The sequence below is a fragment of the Kockovaella imperatae genome, assembly GCF_002102565.1.
Source record: "Kockovaella imperatae strain NRRL Y-17943 chromosome Unknown BD324scaffold_1, whole genome shotgun sequence".
Taxonomy (NCBI): domain Eukaryota; kingdom Fungi; phylum Basidiomycota; class Tremellomycetes; order Tremellales; family Cuniculitremaceae; genus Kockovaella; species Kockovaella imperatae.
In genome coordinates this window covers 332,344-353,297 of record NW_019028941.1, presented here as the reverse complement: position 1 = coordinate 353,297, position 20,954 = coordinate 332,344, and the positions used below count along the sequence as shown (strand labels likewise).

At 51.1% G+C, this 20,954-nt stretch overlaps 10 protein-coding genes across 10 annotated transcripts; 4 read left to right on the top strand and 6 right to left on the bottom strand.

The window, feature by feature from the left end:
• Nucleotides 1-362: 362 nt before the first annotated feature.
• On the bottom strand, nucleotides 363-2,827 carry BD324DRAFT_575120 (6-phosphofructo-2-kinase/fructose-2,6-bisphosphatase bifunctional enzyme; the record flags this gene model as incomplete). The annotated part of the gene is made up of 11 exons (XM_022013106.1): nucleotides 363-778; nucleotides 815-884; nucleotides 921-1,202; nucleotides 1,246-1,374; nucleotides 1,422-1,773; nucleotides 1,813-1,840; nucleotides 1,880-2,022; nucleotides 2,058-2,131; nucleotides 2,173-2,232; nucleotides 2,282-2,325; nucleotides 2,374-2,827. The coding sequence occupies 11 exons, from the start codon at nucleotides 2,825-2,827 to the stop codon at nucleotides 363-365; spliced, it is 2,052 nt and encodes a 683-aa protein (XP_021874273.1).
• Nucleotides 2,828-3,061: 234 nt separating this feature from the next.
• On the top strand, nucleotides 3,062-6,402 carry BD324DRAFT_611434 (SPOC like C-terminal domain-containing protein). The gene is made up of 17 exons (XM_022014267.1): nucleotides 3,062-3,093; nucleotides 3,231-3,432; nucleotides 3,486-3,695; nucleotides 3,750-4,018; nucleotides 4,086-4,188; nucleotides 4,236-4,319; nucleotides 4,368-4,549; nucleotides 4,590-4,692; nucleotides 4,746-5,018; nucleotides 5,069-5,123; nucleotides 5,177-5,265; nucleotides 5,302-5,548; nucleotides 5,608-5,700; nucleotides 5,755-5,975; nucleotides 6,022-6,081; nucleotides 6,131-6,170; nucleotides 6,223-6,402. The coding sequence occupies exons 2-17, from the start codon at nucleotides 3,271-3,273 to the stop codon at nucleotides 6,312-6,314; spliced, it is 2,283 nt and encodes a 760-aa protein (XP_021874272.1). The 5' UTR covers nucleotides 3,062-3,093; nucleotides 3,231-3,270; the 3' UTR covers nucleotides 6,315-6,402.
• BD324DRAFT_611429 (putative lactoylglutathione lyase) lies at nucleotides 6,403-7,653 on the bottom strand. Its single transcript, XM_022014266.1, has 7 exons — nucleotides 7,293-7,653; nucleotides 7,156-7,230; nucleotides 7,050-7,093; nucleotides 6,883-6,989; nucleotides 6,661-6,821; nucleotides 6,575-6,602; nucleotides 6,403-6,526 (listed from the first exon to the last, which is right to left on the bottom strand). Exons 1-7 carry the CDS (start codon nucleotides 7,413-7,415, stop codon nucleotides 6,489-6,491), a joined length of 576 nt encoding a protein of 191 aa, XP_021874271.1. The 5' UTR covers nucleotides 7,416-7,653; the 3' UTR covers nucleotides 6,403-6,488.
• Nucleotides 7,654-7,813: 160 nt separating this feature from the next.
• On the top strand, nucleotides 7,814-9,574 carry BD324DRAFT_611428 (hypothetical protein). Its single transcript, XM_022014265.1, has 7 exons — nucleotides 7,814-8,191; nucleotides 8,230-8,323; nucleotides 8,380-8,547; nucleotides 8,620-8,963; nucleotides 9,010-9,041; nucleotides 9,091-9,354; nucleotides 9,402-9,574. The coding sequence occupies exons 1-7, from the start codon at nucleotides 7,909-7,911 to the stop codon at nucleotides 9,462-9,464; spliced, it is 1,248 nt and encodes a 415-aa protein (XP_021874270.1). The 5' UTR covers nucleotides 7,814-7,908; the 3' UTR covers nucleotides 9,465-9,574.
• Nucleotides 9,575-10,873, bottom strand: BD324DRAFT_611413 (hypothetical protein). Its single transcript, XM_022014264.1, has one exon. It carries the CDS (start codon nucleotides 10,811-10,813, stop codon nucleotides 9,590-9,592), a length of 1,224 nt encoding a protein of 407 aa, XP_021874269.1. The 5' UTR covers nucleotides 10,814-10,873; the 3' UTR covers nucleotides 9,575-9,589.
• Nucleotides 10,874-10,953: 80 nt separating this feature from the next.
• BD324DRAFT_10313 (SPX domain-domain-containing protein) lies at nucleotides 10,954-13,342 on the top strand. The gene is made up of 8 exons (XM_022011913.1): nucleotides 10,954-11,124; nucleotides 11,187-11,505; nucleotides 11,554-11,989; nucleotides 12,040-12,789; nucleotides 12,840-12,898; nucleotides 12,940-13,015; nucleotides 13,054-13,292; nucleotides 13,340-13,342. Exons 1-7 carry the CDS (start codon nucleotides 11,111-11,113, stop codon nucleotides 13,227-13,229), a joined length of 1,830 nt encoding a protein of 609 aa, XP_021874268.1. The 5' UTR covers nucleotides 10,954-11,110; the 3' UTR covers nucleotides 13,230-13,292; nucleotides 13,340-13,342.
• An 871-nt stretch (nucleotides 13,343-14,213) lies between these two features.
• BD324DRAFT_10302 (hypothetical protein) lies at nucleotides 14,214-15,055 on the top strand. Its single transcript, XM_022011912.1, has 3 exons — nucleotides 14,214-14,439; nucleotides 14,495-14,583; nucleotides 14,624-15,055. The coding sequence occupies exons 1-3, from the start codon at nucleotides 14,300-14,302 to the stop codon at nucleotides 14,941-14,943; spliced, it is 549 nt and encodes a 182-aa protein (XP_021874267.1). The 5' UTR covers nucleotides 14,214-14,299; the 3' UTR covers nucleotides 14,944-15,055.
• Nucleotides 15,056-15,732: 677 nt separating this feature from the next.
• Nucleotides 15,733-16,188, bottom strand: BD324DRAFT_647511 (hypothetical protein; the record flags this gene model as incomplete). The annotated part of the gene is made up of 1 exon (XM_022017674.1): nucleotides 15,733-16,188. The coding sequence occupies one exon, from the start codon at nucleotides 16,186-16,188 to the stop codon at nucleotides 15,733-15,735; it is 456 nt and encodes a 151-aa protein (XP_021874266.1).
• A 679-nt stretch (nucleotides 16,189-16,867) lies between these two features.
• BD324DRAFT_647510 (hypothetical protein) lies at nucleotides 16,868-17,299 on the bottom strand (the record flags this gene model as incomplete). Its single annotated transcript, XM_022017673.1, has 1 exon — nucleotides 16,868-17,299. The coding sequence occupies one exon, from the start codon at nucleotides 17,297-17,299 to the stop codon at nucleotides 16,868-16,870; it is 432 nt and encodes a 143-aa protein (XP_021874265.1).
• Nucleotides 17,300-17,653: 354 nt separating this feature from the next.
• Nucleotides 17,654-20,952, bottom strand: BD324DRAFT_611405 (DNA ligase). Its single transcript, XM_022014263.1, has 14 exons — nucleotides 20,629-20,952; nucleotides 20,312-20,579; nucleotides 20,196-20,264; nucleotides 19,986-20,157; nucleotides 19,785-19,925; nucleotides 19,632-19,733; nucleotides 19,423-19,585; nucleotides 19,309-19,384; nucleotides 19,177-19,262; nucleotides 18,917-19,128; nucleotides 18,682-18,864; nucleotides 18,404-18,634; nucleotides 18,004-18,354; nucleotides 17,654-17,954 (listed from the first exon to the last, which is right to left on the bottom strand). Exons 1-14 carry the CDS (start codon nucleotides 20,684-20,686, stop codon nucleotides 17,787-17,789), a joined length of 2,280 nt encoding a protein of 759 aa, XP_021874264.1. The 5' UTR covers nucleotides 20,687-20,952; the 3' UTR covers nucleotides 17,654-17,786.
• Nucleotides 20,953-20,954: the final 2 nt, after the last annotated feature.

The following is a 20,954-nucleotide window of genomic DNA, read 5'->3' as shown; positions in this document are numbered from 1 at the left end:
ATATGGCCATAGTCAACACATATTATCGAATTTGACTCTCTTCTTCCGACCTCTTCCGGCGGTCTGGACATGACGTTGAGGCGAGTGACGACAAACAAGGTGGTTCAGATACACGTAAGGCGTGCATGGATACAGAGCAAGACACCCAAAAATAAAATCAGACGAGAAGGCAGATCTGTATCGGCTCAACCCGAACGCGAGCTCGGTATTGCTTTTATCGCCAAGTTCCGATGCAACCGATTAAACCGCGACTAACACGATGTCAAATCATTATGCGCGAGCCAGGCTGATCTTTATCGACCATACAATGTACGCTATACTGGCAACCTCGACAATCCTCATTCCAGGCAGCCGAAAACGATTCATTGCTGGCCCCTGAAGGATCCAACAGCAACTTTCGGGCTCAACTTGCCCTGATCTTGATCTTTTTCCAACGCCCTTCTGACAGCCTCCACCGCCTCGGCTGAGCCATGTTTGGGCGAGGTCGTCAATTCTCCCAACTTGCTTGCGCTCCCTTGATTCGTCATTGGATGGCTTGAGAGGTCGCCGTAATAGTCACGTGCAGTGTTCGCCGTAGCGCGCGAGATCGCTTCGAGATTATCTGAGCCGTGACCCATGACAGAGGATCCGCCAGAAGGTATGGAGTTCTTGCGGTGGCCGGAGTTGGGTTTCGGTCGATGGGTGTCGACCGCTGCGATCGGTAGAGGGTATCGTTCTTCATGACATCCATATGCCATAGGTGTAATTTTGATCAACGTGTGCAGTGGGATCTGGGGATCTAGTCAGATTGCGTCCTTCCCCTTGATTCAAGCACTCGCCTTGATGTACGGCAGCTCCTCCTGTGGCAGAGCCAAAAAGTAGGCATACAAGCATCTTAGAATGGCCTAGCCCGTCAGTCTCATCCATCTCTTCCCACCCACCTGATGCGCAATGATCAGAATATTCTCCTGTCGCTCAAGCTCCATGATGACTGGTTCGAGTCGGACAACGACGTCTCGGTAGGATTCTCCACCGCGATATCGATAATTGAACTTGTCGTCATCTCTAGCCTCGTAGTCTTCAGGGTACATGGCTTCAATCTCCTCGTAAGTCATGCCATCGCAGACACCTGCGTCCAATTCGTCCAACGACTTCCAAGTCTTCTTCTCGAACGGCAAGAAAGATCCGGTTTGGATTGTTCTTTGGAGTGTTGACGTCCAGACCTGAAGGTTGTCAGCTGCAACGCTCCCTGCATTCCTAGCTTACCTCTAGTGGCAGGTCACCAATATTCTTCTTCACCAGGTCTGGTAGTGCTCTTGCGTATTCCCAGCCTCGTTCAGACAGATCTGAATCACCTCCAATCTTCCCGTCGACGTTGTACATGCTTTCTCCGTGCTGCGACTCATGTCAGATTCTGATCTTCAGCCTGCCATTACACTTACACGTGACAGGTAAATGCTTCGCGGCTTGAGATGGAGATTCATAAGGTAAAATGCAATTCGACTCTGAAGGTAACCTTCGATCCGATTGATAGTGACTTGAGAACCGACGTTGAGTATCCGGCAGAAGCTGACATCCGGCTCGTTGATCGATTGATAGACCCGCTCGTATTCCTCTATACGCCATCTGAAATCTCTTTCAGCCTCCTCGCGAGACATGTTGGCGTAGTCTGGATCCCCCGATTGGACTTTCAAAGCGATATTCGTCGCGATGACAGCTGGATCGTTGCACAAAGATTCGACGAACAATAGCTGGAGCTTGGGTTCGCGAGCAAGTCGATTCTTAATCAAGGCCCTTGGAACGTTAGACTTGCGTTCGGGACAAAATGCTCACCTCCGCTCAAATGTGCTATTCGTGGCATCTAAACGAGATCAGCCTCCGTTCGCCCGTCCTAACTCACCCATGATACCGACATTGCCCTCTGCCTTGAGCCATGCGATCAGCGCTTCCAAACTCTCAGATGCGAGCTGTGTCCTGGCCTTGTTCCCCTCTTCGTTAGAATGATTGAAGAAGACAGCAGTATGATCGGCTTTATCCCCTCCACTGCTCCGTCAGTGCTGTTTGAGAGATGCACTCACGATTGAGCCGCTGCTCTGGCTTTCGATCTCCGCAATTGACCAACATTGAACACTTCGACGTTGTATTCAAGCCACTGACGGATGATCAGTCACGTATTCGCTCAGTGCCTCTCACTCTCAGATATCTCATGAGCTTGTTGCTGAGGTATGATTTGCCTCTGGCAGGCAGTCCGACCTGAGAGAGAGCTTAGCCATCAAATAGAGTATTCGCGCGCCGGACTGACCATTGCAACCACGATCTTGGCCTCTGAATAGTCCGGCTTCTCCACTGCGCCATATCAGCGATCACTCACATGCCAAGGGCTTGAAAACGCACCGACTGCCCCAATGCCCGACACCGAGGACGCTCTCGATGGAATGTTGGCATTCTGCCTGATAACCTTCGTACTTTCATCCAAAGTCTTGAGCAGCTCTGTTTGTGCTCCAAAATGAGGTGTGCCAGGTATACTCCTCCCCAATGTCGCCGCTACAGTCTCTGAACTACCGGGGATGCCAGATTTTGCGTCTCCTCCGCCAAATCTCTCCAATAAACCAGCTTTACCGGTCGTTCCACTGGGTGACGAAGCCCCCGAAGTGACCTGGGAATGACCTGATGTGGAAGATGGAGACCGAGTCAGACGTAGTGAATCAAGCTTGTTCATCGCATCTTCAAGGACCATTGGGTCGACGCCTCCTCCTGGATTCAAGGCCGGTCTGGTCAAGCTCAGTCCGCTAGGATTGTTGTTTCCATTAGGACCCAGAGCTGACGGAGGAAGAGAGGTTGTGGCCATGTCTGACAGCAGTGAGTTTGGTCCTGTCGGTCGGATACGAGGCGAAGGACGTGAACGTGAGCGGGTCAGTTGAGGAGGTGAAATTTTGTTGTTGGAAGATGGACCTGCACCTGTACCTGACGAGGGCGGTGGAACGGGGGGTGAGAAAGACATGTTGACCGAACAGTACGTCACGACGACCGAGAGCAGCCACTGTGCACTGTGCTTCTTGGTGTGAATCTGGTTTGAGGTTGCGATGGACGTGATTGAGCCTTGGACTGCAGCAGCTACGAAGACCCGTGAGCTTATGAGAATAATGATAGCCGGTCTCCCCTCAAAAGGCTGCCCCCCCTCAGCATTTTTGTAATCGCATTAGGACTGGGTCCCTAATAGTCCCCTGATCCTAATGAGCGAGTCCACTCACTCGCGTTTTTCCAAGACAAGTCTAGTCAACCGACGCTTCGATGTCAAATCAACTTCCTCAATCTCCTTCCCCCTCACACTCTGACATTGGACACGATACTACTCCACCAATGTCATCCTATTATGGCGACAAGCCACGAGATATCCCATCGTGGGATGCGTTCGAAGCTGAAGACGATGAGGAGATCATGGACAGCTCCGAGGTGAGCTTTTTGGGCATTTTCCACAGTTCTTCATCTCTGATGCCTTTCGCTAGTACGCTTACGCATCGAGAGACCACGTCTTGTTCTGTATAGACGCCTCGTCCTCCATGCAGACCCCTAGACCCGATATGTCGACCCCTGAAGGGATCATCCGCGGTAAATCTGCTCTGCACCAGGTCATGGACGCCGTGATGGATCTACAAAGGAAAAAGGTCATTACCGGTCCAGCGGATAGCGTGGGCATCATGTTCTGGAACATTGATGTGGGTCATCCATTGGAGGAATTCATGCCATGTCGGAACTGATGGTATCCTCAGCCCAGTCGTCCTACGACCTCTGCCGGCTCGTCTGGCGGATATAAACCCGGCACTCTCGTCTACCAACCTCTGAGAACCATTAACGCGGAGGAGATGAAACGAGGGATCAAGCTATTGGAGCATGCCCAAGAGGAATACGAATCCCAAGAGGAGACAGAATCAACCACTCAACCTGACACCCTGACGGAAGCTTTCCCAGCTTGCAAGAAGGGGGAGGAGCTGAAAGTTGCCGAGGTGCTTCAAACGTGCAACCATTTGTTCAGGGATGGGTGAGTGGATCGTCGGCGGCGGCGGCGGCGACCGGAGGCTGACCTGAACGCTTATGGAAACTTTCAGTGGGACGAAGCTCATCGGGAACAAGAGAATCTTCCTCATCACGGACAACGACGAACCGCCAGGTGGAACCGCTACTTTCGCTGCCAGTCGAACGTCTTACAGTGTCAGTTTTTCGGCAATCGACTCCCGCATCAAGCTGACCGTTTACAGGATCTTCTGACGCTCGGCGTGACCATAAACACGTTTTTCATCGATCGTCCAGATCATCGATTCAACCCGTCTCTCTATTGGAATGTCAGTCTCATCGATTTGAACGGAAGATCTGACTGATGTGACTCGCAGGACATTCTCGGTCGGGAGACTGACGAAGACAAACCAGACGCCGGAGCCGAGCCTGAAGGGCTCGACAAGTTGGCTGACTTGCTGACTGATCTGGCAATTCGTAATGCACCGAAACGGATCCAGTTTTCGGTGCCTTTACGGATAGGTAAAGAAGGTGGAGGCATCGAGATCGGCATATCGGGGTGGGTTCCACGCATCTTAAGTCTAAGCTGACTGAAGCAGGTACGCCCTCGTATCCACTCAGACGAAAGGGCAGCCTAAATATGTGCGAATGCGGGGTCAAGAGGTGGAAGAAGTAGTCACGAAGACCGAGTACACCGCGGCAGTAAGTCAATTGCTCTATTGCGGACTAGGAAGAGAGGCTGATCTGTATCTCAGGAAACTGGAGCGGTCCTTCGTCCCGAGGAGATAGGCCATGCCTTCCAATTCGGACACGAGAGCACCATTCGGAATGTCCTTGAACCGAACTGGTGGGAGAGTAGTGATCGACAAGATAAAGAGCAGCAAGCGGCGGAAGAAGCTCTTCGGCGTGCAAAAGCCCGCCGAGATGCTGGTGATGGAGATGATGAGATCGATGAGGAGGACATCAAGCCGCGGATCAGCTCGAGCATGAAGCAGGAGGAAAAGTCTCGTGTCGTGGCGAGAACTAGGGTGTGTGAACCAGCAGGATTTAGACCCTCTGCTTTGCTCATCTGCCTCAGCTGGCTTTCAAACCGGAAGAGGTAGCAGAGTTCAAGTCCATGGGGATCACACCGCGTAAGTCTTCGTCAGCCGCCTTTCTAGCACGTCTTCGACTAAGCCTTTCCTAGAAATCAAGATTCTTGGCTTTCAGTCGCCTGAAAACATCAACATTGAAGACAATATCAAACATTCCTATTTCATATACCCAGATGAGAATGTGAGTTTGACTGGAAGGCTTTTCCTGAAACGGCAGGCCTACACCGGCAGCACGAGGACATTTGCAGCCCTGCTACAATCTTGTATCAAGCTCGATCGTCACGCCCTAGCTCTATGTCGTTTTAGGGCCAATAGCACACCTGAGTTTGCCGTCTTGATTCCTCAGGAAGAAACTTTTACCGAAGGAGGAGGTCAGGATATGCCACCTGGATTTCACGTCATCGTCTTGCCTTTTATCGATGACATCCGGCAAGCGCCAAAGAACATGACGGAGAACCTCGTTGGTGAGTAGTGCGGGCGGGCACATTCGACTCAGTTGATCACTGACATCGTCACGCTTCAGCCAACGAGAGGCAAGCAAAACTGATGAGCAATATTGTCAAGCGGTTGAGGAACAAGGCCGGTAGATATCGATCGGAGGTGTACCCGAATCCTTGTGAGTGAATCTGTAATCCGCCCGTGACATTTTCATTGAAGACGCGTATCTCAGCGCTTCAGTACCATTACGCTCAGCTCCAAGCTCTGGCATTTGAGGAAGACTTCGATCTCGCTCAGAAGATAGACGAGATCGACCGAACGTATCCCAAATATCACGGGATGCACAAAGCTGCCGGGGAGTTTATGGCGGAATGGAACCAGGCGATCGAAGAGGACGAACGGGCGGTTGAAAGTCTGAAAGCACCTACGAAGCGTGCAGCGGCGACTGTGGAGGTGGGTTGAGGAACGCGCCGAATGCAGAGTTTATTGACGCCGCTAGGTCGACGAGGCGGAATTGGAGGACGTTGCTGGTGCATACAGAGAAGGCACCATTGACAAGGTGGGACATACCAGCTCGCAAGCGTGATTTTCGCTCACAATCATGCCAGGTCAAGGTTGCCGACTTGCGAGCTTATGCAAAGTTCCACAGTGGGTTGTCGTCCCGTCCTGAGAGATATCTCCATTAACGAATCTGATGTAGAAATCTCGCTTTCAGGCAAGAGTGCAAAGAAAGACATCATTGAACAGATCATTCCCTTTCTCGAGACTCTGGGCAAGAAGAGCAAGAATTGATGTCCGAGAAGGAACAGCCTCCATTTGTAGCATATTTGCCTTTCTTGTATATCTGTGGACCCACCGCCCTCAGGATCTTCGCAGTGACACACGGCGATCGACTTATTGCATACTGCTGACTTGGCTTGACTAGACTGAGTCAACCCTGGAAGACTGACTTTGCTACTGTTCCACTTAGCCTCGCTTGAAAGCGATGATCTCCACCCAGTAACCTGTCCAGCAGTCAGCTTGGAAATATTGATGGAAAGAAAGCAGCTCACCATCGGGGTCGAGGATGAAAGCAATGTGCTATTCAGTGAGACTTCGTCAGCTTTTTGCCTTTGCAAGGCGGAACATTGCCTCGCACCCTCATCTTGCCCTCCTCGGGCCTCTTCTTGAAGTTCACACCTAGCTCGTCGAATCGCTTGCAAGCTGCCTCAAGGTTGTCCACCGCGACACAGATGTGTCCGAATCCTCTCCCAGGCTCAGAATTTCCATTGGCGTACCCCTTAAATTCGGAATCGCTCTCTGGAGTGACCCAAAGCGTCAGTGAGAGTCTGAATTGAATGAGTCGGAGTGGAGGACGTACCAGTTCCCCAGTTGTGGCAGAGCTCGAGGACTCCTTCTCGCTCAGCCTGGAACTTTTTCTTGTCTTCCTGGGATTTGACCTTGTCTGACTGACCCGAGGGGTAGGCGCTGAGGTGAAGAAAGACTTTCAACATGTGTCTTTCAACAGTTTAAATCGACATCACTCACAGGAAGTAGTTTGTGAAATCCCCACCGGGGCTCTCATTGATCAACTGTATGTGGCGCATTAGTGAGCTTCTCAATCCTTGAGAATGTTGTGATGCCGGCCGCTCACCTCCATACCGAGGACCTTTTCATACCATGGGATAGAGACTTTAGGGTCCTTGATCCTGAACATGGTGTGATTGAACTGATGTAATCCCGTTAATCATCTGCACCAGTCGCGGGCCAGCAAAACGATCATGCATTCACCTTGTAAGTTCCGACATCAGTAGCGGTGGACGACATTCTGAATGGTGTCGTAGCGATAGATGGTTTGACAAGTGGTCTTGAAGTTTGTTGTATGATTCTCTGCAAAGATCTTTGCAAGTTCATAGAGAGACAAAAGGAGTCAAGATGATATCGAGATGAGTCAGACTTGGAGACGATGGCCGGTTACAACATGACGTCGAAGTTAGTGGCGACACCCGCTCCACGCGGACTATGCCGCCATCCAGCGCAACTGCAGCTGCTGCCAGCTGTTAGTCCGGTTTTCCCGGCCGCGACAACGAGGAATGTCTTGCTTTGACAGCTACCTGACCGACAGTGATGCGTCAGTCCACATTCACTGCTCCCTCACTTGTTCATATACATGAGCTGCTGACCATAAGGGTAAGATAACTTTGCGGCAGCTTTGAAGGATCACGTGACGTACAAACCATTCGCTTACGTACGTCCTATCAGTCTTGCGTCTTTTTGTAGCTTGGCAATTCGATGATGATAATTCTCGCATACTATCCATCCTGCTCATTGTTGTTGACATTGACAGACCGAGAACGAGCAGCTGAGACGAGCGCACAGGAGCTGCTGCTCAATCGTCTTTGGAGCAATGCCCGTCCACGCAATCATCCCAGCCGCTGTGCAATCCTCCCAATCCCACTACACATCCGGAGCTGGACCGAGCAACGGGGCTACATACCCTTCAAATCAACATCGCCGGCCAATTCGAGTCTCCTACGGCGCAACCTCTTCGACGCAAAGCTCTCCGCCGATGGGTGTGAGAATAGAGGAGCGGGACGAGGACGGCGATGATGGCGATATCACCATGACGCTCAGGGATGGATTCGGAATGGACGATGACGAAGAGCTAGACGGGTCATGGCGAGCTGGACGTAAGTGATCTTCATCAGTAGTTCTGATATTGTCGAAGTATCCTGGAAATTTCTATCGAGGCTTTACTTGGTCATACCTGTGTCCACGCTATTATTCTTCGTCTGCTTGGTGCTGCTGATAACCTTTGCTTGGTGAGTGAGACCCATTGGTTGGCCCATAGCTCACAATTGACGAAAACAAAATCCAGGCCACCAACGAAACGTGAACGAGACGAAGGACAAGTATACCCTCATCCCATCTTTTGGCGTCCGTTTCTCATTGGACTATTCGCATCATGTACCGTTCAGACTCTTCGAGTCCCCGTCTGGGTATTCATGTCGTGGTTCAGCATCCCACCATCCCTTGAAACCTTTTTGTAAGTCCACTAAATCGGCCGAATCATTTTTCTGGACTGACCCGGGACTCCCCTTTCATTCATCTTTGCCAGATCGACTACCACCCATACTATCTTACATGAGCTTGTTCGACTATCCAGCGTGACATTGATCACCCGAACCACATGCTCAGGGTTTCACTCGGTGTTTTATCTAGGATTAGGCTGGGGAGCAGCGGAAGTCGCCTGGGGTATCGTCCAAGGATACGAACAGCTGTCACTGTATGAGGACTTGTTGTCGTCTGGTCAAACTGAAACATCAGCACCACAAGAAGCAGATGAGGAGGAAGAGGATGAGGAGCTAGAGGTCGGCAATGACACCTTCGCTCTGGAGCAAGAGGCAGTGACGGATCTAGAGCGAAAAGTGGAGGTCCTGGAACGAGTCCGGGCAAGGAGAGGTGAGTTTGTTGAACGTCACTTGAGACATGTTAATCTTGGCATCAGATCTCGAAGAGGTCATCGGCGTTCCCTACCCTGTACGGCAATCTCTTTCCGCCTTCTTTCACCGCTGACGTCCCCTTCTAGACCATCCCTTTCGCGTTACATATCCTGTGGAGGATCGACACGCTCTTGCTGAACCTCGGATTGACCCTTATTCTCGCTGCGTTCTACTTCAACCCCTATCCCCTGTATGATGACAGTGACAACCTGCTCCCGCCGTATCATTCCGACGAGAAACCCAGTCGGCTGTTGTGGCCTGTATGGGCGCTAGTCGCGGTACTTCACGTTTGTATCAGTCTCGTTTGGAAAATCGTCGGACGAGTGGGCATTGAAGCGGTCACCTGGGGCGTGAGTTGGAAGGGATTCATCGAGAGATGCTGTCTGACATCGTTCAGGGCCTGATTGTCGCCCTCGGAGCATTGTTCTGTGGGCTTGGCGCTTGGGGAGGGCTTGTGTGATACCGAAGTATGACCTCTATCGGGTGAGCGAGGGGCCACAAGGGCCTCTGGGAGCGTTGTAAAGATACACAACATACGATCATTATGGCTACATGTGAATATACAGCATTACTCATGTCCAATCCTTACGCGTTGATGGCCGCTGCTAGCCTCTGTCTATGCTCTCTTTCCCTCTTCTCCTTCTCACTCCATTTCATCTTGCCCTTTTTGCCCAATTCCAACTTCGACATTGGCTTTCCGGCATATTTCGCTCTCTGGCGAGCTTGAGCAATCTCTTTGGCTGTATGTGTGACTTTTTTGACTGATTCGGGATTACCAGGTCGAGTGCTTCGGATGTGGCCTATTCCCAGTCGATCGAGCTTGAGGGCCGTAGCGATGGGTGCTGTCCTGCCAGGTCCACCCTGACGCGGGGGTTCTGCTGCATCTTCATCGAAGTCGTCATCTTCGCCGTCTGAAGCGGCCGTCAGATCTACGATAGTTTCAGCAGCTCCAGCCTCGCGCTGCCTGATTTGGCTTTCAGCATCCTCTTCGATCTCGGCTTTGAGCTGCGATGCCAGTCTTGACGGTCCCGCTTCGGGCATCTGTCGAAAGCAATCCAAAGTCGTTGGCTCTAACCAGCCAACAGGCCTTCCCAATCCTCCACCTTCCCATCCTAGGCGATCTTTCAGCATGGCATAACCTTTGTTCTCCGGTCCAAGCACGTAATGAACGGGTTGAGCAGGTAGAGGTTTTGTAAGGTCGATTTCGACGAGACGACCGATGGAAGAAGGTTTCGACTGGACCAAGGGTCTTCGAGGAGCCCCTTCAAGTTGACATCGACGGAGAAGCGCTCGACGAATATACCATTCGTTTCGATTGACACGCAGTGGTTCTGCCTCGATCGTTGAGGGTGGTTCCATTTTCAGTTCATCCTCGTCCTCATCATCCAGGTCTGTCAAGTCGACAATAGCAGGTGGCCCTTTCGGCCTCAAGTCAGACGGCCCAGAACCGGGTGTCGATGACCCGGTAGTCGGTCGAGATGCCAATTGAGTATACCACGCGCTGACTCTATCTCCATCGTCCACCTCCCTGGGCACTTTCACGTCGCCCTGATCCACCTCTATACCAACACCATCACCGAGACTTCTTCCAAGATCATCGTACTGTTGCTTGGACGGCAAGAAAACGGGTGCCCGAGTCAACCTTTCCGGTCCATGCTTTGCAGGGTTCACAGTCCACTCTTTCCAAGACTGTCTATCCGTCGGCTCGTAATGTTGATCAGCAAGGTGAGAAGCTGACACTGGTCCGGAGCGAATGACGACTGCCTCAGGTAGCCCTAAGCCAGCTCTAAACGGTCTCGGAGATGTCATATCGGCATGACGTGACGATGTTACTACTGCTCACGACAAAGAAGTGAGTGTCAATCGTTGAGGAAGGAGGCCGCTGTCTCGGTCGGTCGGTGGCAACGAAATGGGAATCCGCTCGGTGGTTTGCTTCCGTGACTTTGTGCGCTGATAACTGGGCTGATCATTAATCATGGTAGCGAGTAATGATTTATAGAACGAGGGAGAGAGCGTCGCAACAGCAGGTCATGCACAGCTCATCAAGTATCATGGAGTAGGTCCGGAGAGCTGGTAGTGGCGCGAACGTCTATACAGCCCCCGAGAATGAAGTTTGGCCAGTGAGCAAACTATTCCACGCCCCATTTCGCCTGGACCTGACATTTCTTGATCTTTTTTGCAGGTATCTGAAAGATCATCTTACCCCAGAATGGAAGCGGGCATACATCGACTATTCGGCATGCAAAAAAGCGATCAAGGTCGTCAAGAAGCGTTTGGATCAAGCCAGAGAAGGGCAAAGGGATCATACAGCAGGAGAAGGAGCACAAGAAGATGGTGACGACCGAGAAGCGAGCTCGGACCTGGACGATGAGGATCATGGTCCGAGCAAGCCAAGGCGAACCAAGACTGTGTCATCGACTTGGAGTGCGAGATCCCCGAGGGGAACAATCGGTTCGGGGAGGACCGCTAGGACGCCTGGTTCGGCTTTGAGGCAGGTTGATGTGAGTTTATGTTGATTTCTCGGTCGCACACGTTTATGCTTGATTCAGTCGCGGGGACGATCGGGTGGTTCAAATGCAGTTAGTCCGCAAGCGATTCCACGAAGACCATCGCCTCCGCCTCCCCTGGATTTGGGCGAATCAAGTTACCCCAAGTCTTCCGAGATTCAACAAGCTGGCCCGGACACTCCACGAGGAGCTCTTGGCAGACGGGCAGCCACTATATCGGACGCTCCTGCGCAGATCATCCATGCTAGCTCATCCTCGAGTCCCGATGAAGCGGGAGATCAGGACAACGATCCTGACATGTCAGACTCTGGTCGAATCCTGACCTCTCCAAGCAAGACCAAGATGAAATCCGCCACGTTCAGTCCTCGCTTTCACAAGAGCCCAAGGATCTTCCAGCGATCTGGCCCGACACATAGTCCGAAAAGCTCCAGAGGCAACGAGAGTCCTCAAGTCAGTGGTAGAGGAGGCAGAAGCATTCGTAAGTTCACTACATAAGGAATGCCTCGGCGAGTTCTGACAATTCGCAAGGATCTCTTGCACTCCAGTCGCCGAAGGCCGCTTCAGTGGTAGCTCCGACCTTCGAAGACTTGTACAAAGGGCTGGAAGAAGACGAACGAGCATTTTTCGACCTCTTGGACCACGAATTGAATAAGGTTGAACAATTCTTCACGGCTAGGCAAAAGGAAGCGCAGGACAGGTTCAAAGAGTTGAAGGATCAGTTAACTACACTCGGCGAGCATCGTAAACGGTACCATGAACTGTATCCAAACGGGCTACCGGGCGTACTCTTGCCACCTCAACAGGTCCAGAGCTTGTCAAGAGCTGCGAACAAGCTGCATTTGCGGATCCCGTTTACCCACGACGCGGACCATCATGTTGCGAAGACCGACGGCGAAGGTAACTCCACGACACCCAAGGCAGTGCACGATAAAACCAATGGAATTTCGGGAGATCCATCGGGCAATGCGACCGCTGAGAACGGCAGAGGCGTGGCTTTAGGAGAATTCGACACCTATAATCCAGAACGGTATCAGCATTATAAGCGAGAGCTCCGTGCAGCGAGTTTGGATTTCTATCGACATCTCGAGCGAATCAAAAACTATCGAATTCTCAATTTGACTGGGTTCAGGAAAGCCTTGAAGAAATTTGAAAAGACTACCAGAATACATTGCATGGACATGTACACGGACGAGAGGATCAGCAAAGAATCCTTTGCCCAGGGCGATGTGGTCGAGAAATTGCTAGATCAGATGGAGAAGTTGTACTCAGAACATTTCGGTGAGTTTGATTCTCTCCCCGCCTCACAGACATTCTGATTTATGACGCAGAGCATGGCGATTCGAAAAAGGCAAGAGATAGACTACGGCGCCAGACGGATGTGCAGACGGTTAGTTCATGCGTGATGCTTGGATCTGACGGTCCTTGCAGCATCACACCAGTGTTTTTAGAGCCGGTATGATGATAGGTCTCGCAATGCCAGCAGTCATCTTCGCCTTGGTCATCGGTAGGTTCTGGATGAACGCAGACGGTCTGACCTCTTAGCGCGAAAGCCGGAAACCAAGGTGGCCATACCCCCGAGGGATGAGCTCTTGCAGGTCTACGGAGCGCTCTTCATGCCAGTCATGTTTGGTATGCTATTTCAACTAAATCTGGATGCCTTTGTATCTGCCCGAATCAATTACGAGGTGGGCTCGGCCGTACGACGAGCGCCATACTGATCACCTTTCTAGTTTGTCATGGAATTGACAAAACCAACCTTGGACTACCGTTGTTTCTTAGAGGTAAGCTTCATTTTCTTGTTTCACTGTGATTCTGACATCTTGTATAGATCCCGGCCTTCCTCTTCCTGACCCTGAGTTACTGTTGTTTCTTCTCATTCTATCGTGTCGGTGCCTCTCACGTTGCACCAACAACGTGAGTCAGTCCCAAGACTTCTCCTGACGTTTGTCAGATGGCCAGCAGCCTGGCTTGTATTCGTAGTTGTATTCTTTCTAAATCCTTTCAACATTTTTCGGCGCAGCTCTCGATATTGGTTTTTGCGTGTGCTTTTCAGAGTGGCCACGCCAGGATATAGTAGAGTGGAAGTGAGTTGGACGATGAGTGAATGTGCGACATGGCTGATGAGACACGATATTATTCAGTTCATTGCCTTCTTCCTTGCCGATGAGCTGAATAGGTTAGCCTTTGCTCTTCACTATTGCATGCTGATCCGGCAGCTTGGCTTGGTCCACCGAGAACGTCTATTTCATCGCTTGTGCTTGTGAGTCGAATGAGCCCAGTCGCGCGCGATTGTTGAAACCTTGTCAAGACAGCAAGCACTGGCCTGGAGACACCTTTGAAAGATGCCCTGTCGGCAAGCAATGGCCATACGGCGTCATGCTGTGTCTTGCACCGCTGGCTCGGCTGATCCAGTGTCTCAAACGTTATCATGACTCCAATATTGGTATCCACTTAGTGAACGTGGGTTCAGAGGGCCTGAGCCAGAGATCGATCGCTGATACAGAGGCTAGGCTGGGAAGTACTTCAGCGTCATTTGCCAGTACTCTTTGTTCGTTCTCTGGCGTTCAAGAGGTGAGCCCCATGTAGAGAATGTAGAGCCAAGCCAACCAGAGTGAAAAGGAAGCAATTTTCACGATCCCGTCTTCATTGTGTGGATCTTCATCGCTGCCGCTGCTGCCACGTATACATCTTCTTGGGTGGGCCTAAGCCGCGGTGCAGGTGTTTGACGGGACTGAATCTCTTCCAGGACCTGATCGTCGATTGGAGTCTATTCCGACCGCACTCTGCCATGTTGCGCCAGGAGAGAGGGTACAGCAGTCGACACGTAAGCTGTCCCCCGTCTCGGCGTATTTTCCAGAGGCTGAAAGTAGTACAGATCTACTACTTCGCGATGGTCACCAACGTCCTAGTCCGGTGGGAATGGATCTGGTGAGCTCGTCATCTAAAGGTTCCAGATCAGTCGAGTTTATGGGCGGTCTCCTAGGTACTTGCCCGTTGCAGGCCGCTACGTCAGATTACGTACCTATTTTATTGCTCTGGCAGAAATGCTCCGTCGGTGGCAGTGGAACTTTTGTGAGCATTCATAGCAAATTTGACGCTAACGATATCGTAGTCCGAGTAGAGACCGAACACTTGGGTAATGCCGATGCGTACCGAGTGACGCGGGAGATTCCACTGCCCTACCGTCGAATCGAGCATGATTCCGAGGAGGATGAAATGGGTCCGAACAGAGCCTCTAAGCGACCCGGAAGTCTCAGTATCAGGTTGGAAGCTTTGAAGCGAGAAATCCTAGGCAGGGGACCTAAAGGCGAGGGGGATGGGAATGGAGATGGACATGAGCCTCAGCGCCATGTTCAGAGAGATTATGAGGCTGGACAGAGACTGGATCCTGTCGTCTCCAGGACTAGGGACGGTGATGAGAGCGAGGTATAGAGCTCTCTGCAATGCACAAATTCATCTTTAAGTCCCTATCTATGTAGGCTTCCGTCTGTTCAGTCAGGGCTGATGGTCCGTTTTGGGTACTGTGCATGGAAGTTGCTGATTGAGCTAAGTGGGAATGATGTACTGTATCGCATGGTAGTTTTGCCCACGAGATGTTTGGAGCGTTGACACTGTAGGGAAAGCTCGTCAAAAGCTGCTGTACCGCATAGTGATGAGGACTGAGACATACCTGACGTGTCTCCGCACCTCCTGCTGCTACACCTTTGGCGCCACAAATGAGTTTTGAGGCAAAGATTGATGTTCGTGGCACTGTGGCGGATGACGAGTTGTAGCAAACTGGATACAAACTCGGTGAATGACCTCGACGAAGTTTCTGGGGAGCTCGATCTCCTGGGCAAGGAGACAGTCGGGTAGCTCAGTCTCATACTTGTCACTTACTTTGTTCCGAAGAAACCACCTCCCATGTGCCAGTCTCTCCAGGACGCCAAAAAACACCCGTTGACGATTTGTTCAATGGAAAGGATACGGTTGAATGGAGTCCCGTCCCGAAAAGTCCACTTTACATAGCTTATAAGGTCTTGTCACTGATATCAGATAGTGTGCTGGAAACAGGAATCCAGTACTGGCTGGTGTCACCTCCCATGCGACAATGACGGGCAACTAGATGCATCTGTTTGGGGAGAGATTGGTATAAGCATGAGTGGCTGTGACCACAAGGGAATGTCAAAGGGCACTTCAAGGTTTTCATGGACCCCGATAGCCTATCTCCTTGTTCTTCGTTCACTCGAACTGATTACCCGATGAGTGAGTCTCAACGCGAGATGCTTCCTGATCTGTTTTCGTTCTCCATTTAATCTTGTACTCGTCAACAAGATCCTTAATTGATTGCTGCTGCTCTCCAGACAACCTATCCCAGTCAGAACGAATGCTGGAATCTGCTTCGTTGGATCCAGTGTCGGACTTAAAGTTGACACTGCCTCGTCTTTCTTGTCTCATGTTCTTCAGTTCATCCGTCAAAGTCTTTGGAATTGACATTTGCCTGTATTCGGTAAGTTTGGCCCACATGTCCGAGCCCAATGACGTTTTTGACGCCACGTCACCTTCATCCATGCCCTCGACAAATTCGAGAAGCTCAAGGCGAAGTTTGTCTCTTCGTTTGGCGTCACCATAATCGACTTCAAGCTCGCCATCGAGCTCTGTTCGGAGGGTTGCGATCGTAACGTCGCAAGTGGACATGGCTTGGATTGTTGATGTGTACTTGAAGTGTAGTGTCTCCGTATTGGTATGAATCTGCACCGAGATTATGGAAGGAGACAGGCTTCTTATATGTATGCGATCTTAGAGCGACAGAGTGGCGCAATAATACCCTTTTTGTTCAGATAAGCCATCCCTTACAGTGAAAGGATGCAAGAGGGGCTATCTTGTTCTCACAGAACTAAGGAATGACACCGAATTTTGGACTTACTATATACTGTACACTAAGTGAAAGGGAAGATCAAATTCGATGGGATGATTTCGGTGTTTCAGCAGACAAACGAGAGCGAGCCAGGATGGTACGATATTTTGTTTTCAGGACTCAGCATCACTTTCTAAACTTGGCGTTTCAGAGGAACAAGACTGTCATTAGTCTCTCTGACAACTCCTCATAGAACTGTATCTCGGTCCTACTGCTGGTCCCACTTCTGCTCCTCTAACGCTCATGCTGGCTGACTGAATGCGCATGAGATTTGCTCAATTTCAGCTTTATATTCGGATGCATGTATCAAGCGAAGGTACGATATCAGATCAAGCTCCAAAGAATTTCGACCGAGGAATTCGCCACTAACAGGCTACGTTACGCTACCCTCCTCCCTCACTCAGAAAGGTTGTCATGTTTCTGAGACTCAGGCTCGGTGCCGACACTGAGCCTTGCTCCTTATCGCCATCCGCGCACCGAACCAACGACTTCGGCAAGGGTTCGCTTCTGCTCTTCTGACAGCCGGTTGTAATCCGGATGGTTTCTGGTGGCATCTGAAACGGTATAAGACCCCTTGCTAGAGCCCTCGTCTGGTGAGAGAGCATCAGCGGCAGAATACACTGACGACTTCTCCGCGCTGGTCATTTGGTCCGTCATTGACTTGGGCACACTCAGATCCCAATATCTGGTCAATCTTTGCCAATCTGTCTTGCCAATGGTCTTCTCTGAAACCGTGTCGTAGTCGTCCATCTTTTGGAGCCTTTCAAGTAGAGCTAATCGGAGATTCTCCCGATAGACAGGGTCACCGTAGTCGACCTCTCTCTTGGTCTCAAGATCGCAACGGACGGTGGCTACGCTAAGGTCCTGCGAGTATTTAGAGTTGGATGGCATTGCTATGTAGACTCTGTAAGAGATGTGATGATTGGCGTGTTGGTGAGTGTGAACGATGATGGAATTGCTAGGGGGCATGCACTCGTCTTATACGTATGCGGAAAAGAGCTCGGTGGCCAGAAATATCTCACCTCTTCTTCTCACCACCTTTCACATCGAGAATGGACCACATGTCGATCAAAGCATGCACACTCGTGCCGATATCACAATCTAGAAGTAGGAGAAATTCTGAAGATCGATGTCCACCATTCTCCACTGTGATTGCGAGGAGGTGGAATGACAATGGAAAGCCAGCATTCATGGGAATATCGTGCGTTCCACAAAACCGATCGATACAAGTCAGTTCTCGCATCTCCCAGTCGTAAACGCATACATTCTTGTTCGTACATGGACAGCTGCAGGGAGCATAGCTAATTACCCTAGATCGCTTGACATACGTTTGACAGTGCCAAAGGAGTTCTGTCATCTCCCCGCGAAAATCTTACAACTACCAGAAGTCATCACCGCCCCCGCCGCCACCGCCTTTCTTGTTCGCAGTCACTTGTCGTTGGTAGAACTCACAGACTTGCTCTGCCGATGTGGCCTCCTCTGGATTTTTGTCATCTCGGACTTTGATGAACCTCGGAAATCGAAGTGAGATACCCCTGGGATCAGCCTATGGGATGATGTGAGCAGCAAGAAACATACAGGATATGTGCACGTACCAAGCCATGAGCCGCGGTGTAGACCGGACTTAAACTCAGATCGGCAGTCAAGACTTCCCACACGATTTTCGGTTCGAACCAGACATCCGGCTTGGCCGCTCCAACTTCGATGTCGCCTCTGGCTCCGCCAGCCAGTTCCAAAGGCCTCAAAGCCTCGTAGAATTGAGTTAGAATCTCCTCTGAGAAACCCGTGCCAATCTTGCAGATAGTCTGGTAGTTCTCCGAGTCTGGGTCGTAGCATGCTAGGAGAAAGGCTCCGTAAACTGCTGTCCGCTTTCCTTTTCCGTGATACGCCCCGACGACGACTAAGTCGAGGGAATCACCAACTCCAGATAAGTAATCCTTCTTGAGCTGATGAGGCGTCAGCCCTGAAGCAATCAGCATCACATCCTCCACTGACCTTCAGCCAGTTCATCGATCTCCGGCTTGGCTCATACGTAGAAGCATCGGTGGCAAGCATTTTGACCATTAATCCTTCACATCCATCCTTAACGCTCTCCTCCAGGAATCCCTCAATCTCCTCCACCGAGGTTGCATCAGACGACTTTGCAAAGTCGAACTCGCCTTCCACAAAGTGGAAATGCTCCCGTAGCAACTTGCGACGTTCTTTGAGTTCAAGTTTCAGCAACGACTGCCTAGAGTCAGCACGACCAACTGGCCAGCGAAAGGGTGACGGACCTCGCCATTGAGATACAAGAGATCGAAAGCAAATAGGTGGACTCGGACTGTGATATCCTCTGTCCTGACATCCTTTCTTTTCCGCCTTGACAGATCCTGGAATGGCAGTAACTTTTTGGTTTCTAGATCGAAAGCGACAGCCTCTGCATCGATGACAAAGCTCTTGGTGCCCTCTTTCACGCACTGACGGGGAGTGAGCTCTCTTCTATCAACATCGGCGGTCACCTGGACTCACGCGGGGCACTTGCTGTACCAGATCGGGATACTTTGCACTCATGTTTTCAGAATTTCTACTGAACACCGCAATCTCGCCGTTCTCGAGTCTGTGCACCTGCGCTCGCTCGCCGTCGTATTTGTATTCGCAGGTGAATTCCTTGCCCTCGAATCGATCCAGAACTTCCGAGATGGCTTTTGTAGGTTTGGCCAACATTGGCTTTAACGGTACCCCTGATGTTTGTCAGCTTCAGTCGGCCGTGCACCCGAAGCAAAGCTCACCTGGGGTGAGCTTGCACACCTCGCGTAAATTCTCAACTCCATTCTTCAACAACGCAGGGACGATCAGGTCGTAATTAGGAAGCTCGCTGAGATACATGAGGACCTAGCGATTGTCACACTCGACTGACTTACCTGTAGACCCCCTTCACTATCTCCGCTCCTTCTTCCAGCTTCGCCGCCAGCTTGTCATGCGGGAGCTTTTTGTCACCTAAAACCATGAACTCTGCACACTGACTGGTAACTCACCCAAATTCCGCAAGACGACCGCATGCGCCAGTGCCACCACGAGTGTCTTTTCCGCTAATCCTATCCGGAGCTTTCCTTCTAACGATCTAACGATGAATTTCGCCTCGTTGCCTTGACACGCGGCGAGAAGTTTCTTGATGATACCGACCTTCTTCGTCTGAGACTGTGCGATGGTCAGTGATGCGCATCTCAGGTATAGTCAGGCTGACGGCATTTCCGGTAGCATTCGCTATTTCCGTGAGATCCTTGAATACCCCCGGTACAGTCAACGGCTTTGGTTTGAACATCGTGGGCTGGGTATTCCGGGACATCTGCAGCGGGAAATCAGCGAGACCGTGAGCGGATCGATAGAATGGACTTGCCATTGCGACGTTTCCAAGGTCGCCCTCGGACTTGAGATCTTCCTTGATCTTAGTCGTCGCTCGCCCAGTGCTCTCCGCGATAGCTTTTATCAAGAGCGATTCGCCAATACCAAGCTCGATACCCATGTAGTCTGGACACAGCTAATAGGCGGGGGTTAGTGCCGATACGAGGAACCGAGTAAAAATACTTGTAGGACGTACCCTGTTAATACACAGATAAATCACCTTCAAGAGCTGAGAGTTCTTGGCCTCGGTAGCCGTGTCCCTTTTCGCCACAACGACCAAGAACTGAGTAAGATACTGCAAGATCTCCAGACGTTTCGTAGTGGAGTCGACCTTCTCGAATGTCGAGACCAGAGCCGAGTAGGGAACACTGCGGGGGAGTCAGCCATATCGAGATACTCAGCTCACGGTTCGCCCTCCTTCCAGCCCTTGTCCGCAACGGGCACACTCTTGTGGTCTTTGGTGAAGATCGACGCTCTGGGCCACATGAGTCAGGGAGCACACACGGATCGTTTCCGTCGTACAATTTTACAGCTGCTTCTCCTTCCTGCTTATCCTCTATCTCATCGTCCAATTCATCCTCTCCCTCCTCATCAGGTTCAAATTCCTCATCCCGTGGTTCCTCTTTCTCCCTTGGCTTCGTCCCATTGGAGGATTTCCCCGTAGGCTTCGCAAAGATCGACGCTAGAGGTTTCCCGTTGGTGCTTGGCTTCGATGTGGACGAAGAGGCAGAGCCATTGACGTGTTTTGAGGGTGATGGCACCTTTGCTTTCTTCACAGGCGGCGACGATGCTTCGAAGACGAATCAGATTCATGAGCGCGCTCGGATACCGACACTCACATGGACCTCTCTTGTGTGTCGATGGTCCACCTGCATCCTCGTCTTCCTCGTCTGACATGATGACCCGCTTCTTCTTGATCTGCTTCTTGACTGGTCCTTCATCGTCTGGAGGACATTGATGAACTCCCTCAATCGATCTCAAGATCTCACTCACCACTCATCCTGCCTGGAAATCCAAGATCCTCGTTCCCACAATCTGGTCTGCAATGTCCGACACCACTCACTTCAAGGAAAGTCAAATTATCGCTGCCCGGCAGCGCGCGTTGTATCGCGTCATGTATATGTTGTCCGACAGCGGTGATCGCCGCTCTCAAAAGCTTATTACT

Bases quoted from the DNA above. Each gene is read 5' to 3' on its own strand.
- BD324DRAFT_611434 (XM_022014267.1), top strand. From the start codon at position 3,271: ATGTCAAATCAACTTCCTCAATCTCCTTCCCCCTCACACTCTGACATT. The intron at 4,320-4,367 runs GTCAGTCTCATC...TGTGACTCGCAG, and splicing joins ACCCGTCTCTCTATTGGAAT to GACATTCTCGGTCGGGAGAC. The intron at 6,171-6,222 runs GTGGGTTGTCGT...AATCTGATGTAG, and splicing joins AGCTTATGCAAAGTTCCACA to AAATCTCGCTTTCAGGCAAG.
- BD324DRAFT_611429 (XM_022014266.1), bottom strand. From the start codon at position 7,415: ATGAACTTGCAAAGATCTTTGCAGAGAATCATACAACAAACTTCAAGA. The intron at 6,990-7,049 runs GTGAGTGATGTC...TCTTCACCTCAG, and splicing joins GATTTCACAAACTACTTCCT to CGCCTACCCCTCGGGTCAGT. The intron at 6,527-6,574 runs GTGAGCTGCTTT...ACTGCTGGACAG, and splicing joins TTTCATCCTCGACCCCGATG to GTTACTGGGTGGAGATCATC.
- BD324DRAFT_611428 (XM_022014265.1), top strand. From the start codon at position 7,909: ATGCCCGTCCACGCAATCATCCCAGCCGCTGTGCAATCCTCCCAATCC. The intron at 8,548-8,619 runs GTAAGTCCACTA...CATCTTTGCCAG, and splicing joins CCATCCCTTGAAACCTTTTT to ATCGACTACCACCCATACTA. The intron at 9,355-9,401 runs GTGAGTTGGAAG...GACATCGTTCAG, and splicing joins TTGAAGCGGTCACCTGGGGC to GGCCTGATTGTCGCCCTCGG.
- BD324DRAFT_611413 (XM_022014264.1), bottom strand. From the start codon at position 10,813: ATGACATCTCCGAGACCGTTTAGAGCTGGCTTAGGGCTACCTGAGGCA.
- BD324DRAFT_10313 (XM_022011913.1), top strand. The intron at 11,506-11,553 runs GTGAGTTTATGT...TGCTTGATTCAG, and splicing joins CGGCTTTGAGGCAGGTTGAT to TCGCGGGGACGATCGGGTGG. The intron at 11,990-12,039 runs GTAAGTTCACTA...ACAATTCGCAAG, and splicing joins TAGAGGAGGCAGAAGCATTC to GATCTCTTGCACTCCAGTCG.
- BD324DRAFT_10302 (XM_022011912.1), top strand. From the start codon at position 14,300: ATGTTGCGCCAGGAGAGAGGGTACAGCAGTCGACACGTAAGCTGTCCC. The intron at 14,440-14,494 runs GTGAGCTCGTCA...GCGGTCTCCTAG, and splicing joins GTCCGGTGGGAATGGATCTG to GTACTTGCCCGTTGCAGGCC. The intron at 14,584-14,623 runs GTGAGCATTCAT...ACGATATCGTAG, and splicing joins TCGGTGGCAGTGGAACTTTT to TCCGAGTAGAGACCGAACAC.
- BD324DRAFT_611405 (XM_022014263.1), bottom strand. From the start codon at position 20,686: ATGTCAGACGAGGAAGACGAGGATGCAGGTGGACCATCGACACACAAG. The intron at 19,734-19,784 runs GCAAGTCCATTC...TTCCCGCTGCAG, and splicing joins ACCTTGGAAACGTCGCAATG to ATGTCCCGGAATACCCAGCC. The intron at 17,955-18,003 runs GTACGTGCACAT...ATCATCCCATAG, and splicing joins ACACCGCGGCTCATGGCTTG to GCTGATCCCAGGGGTATCTC.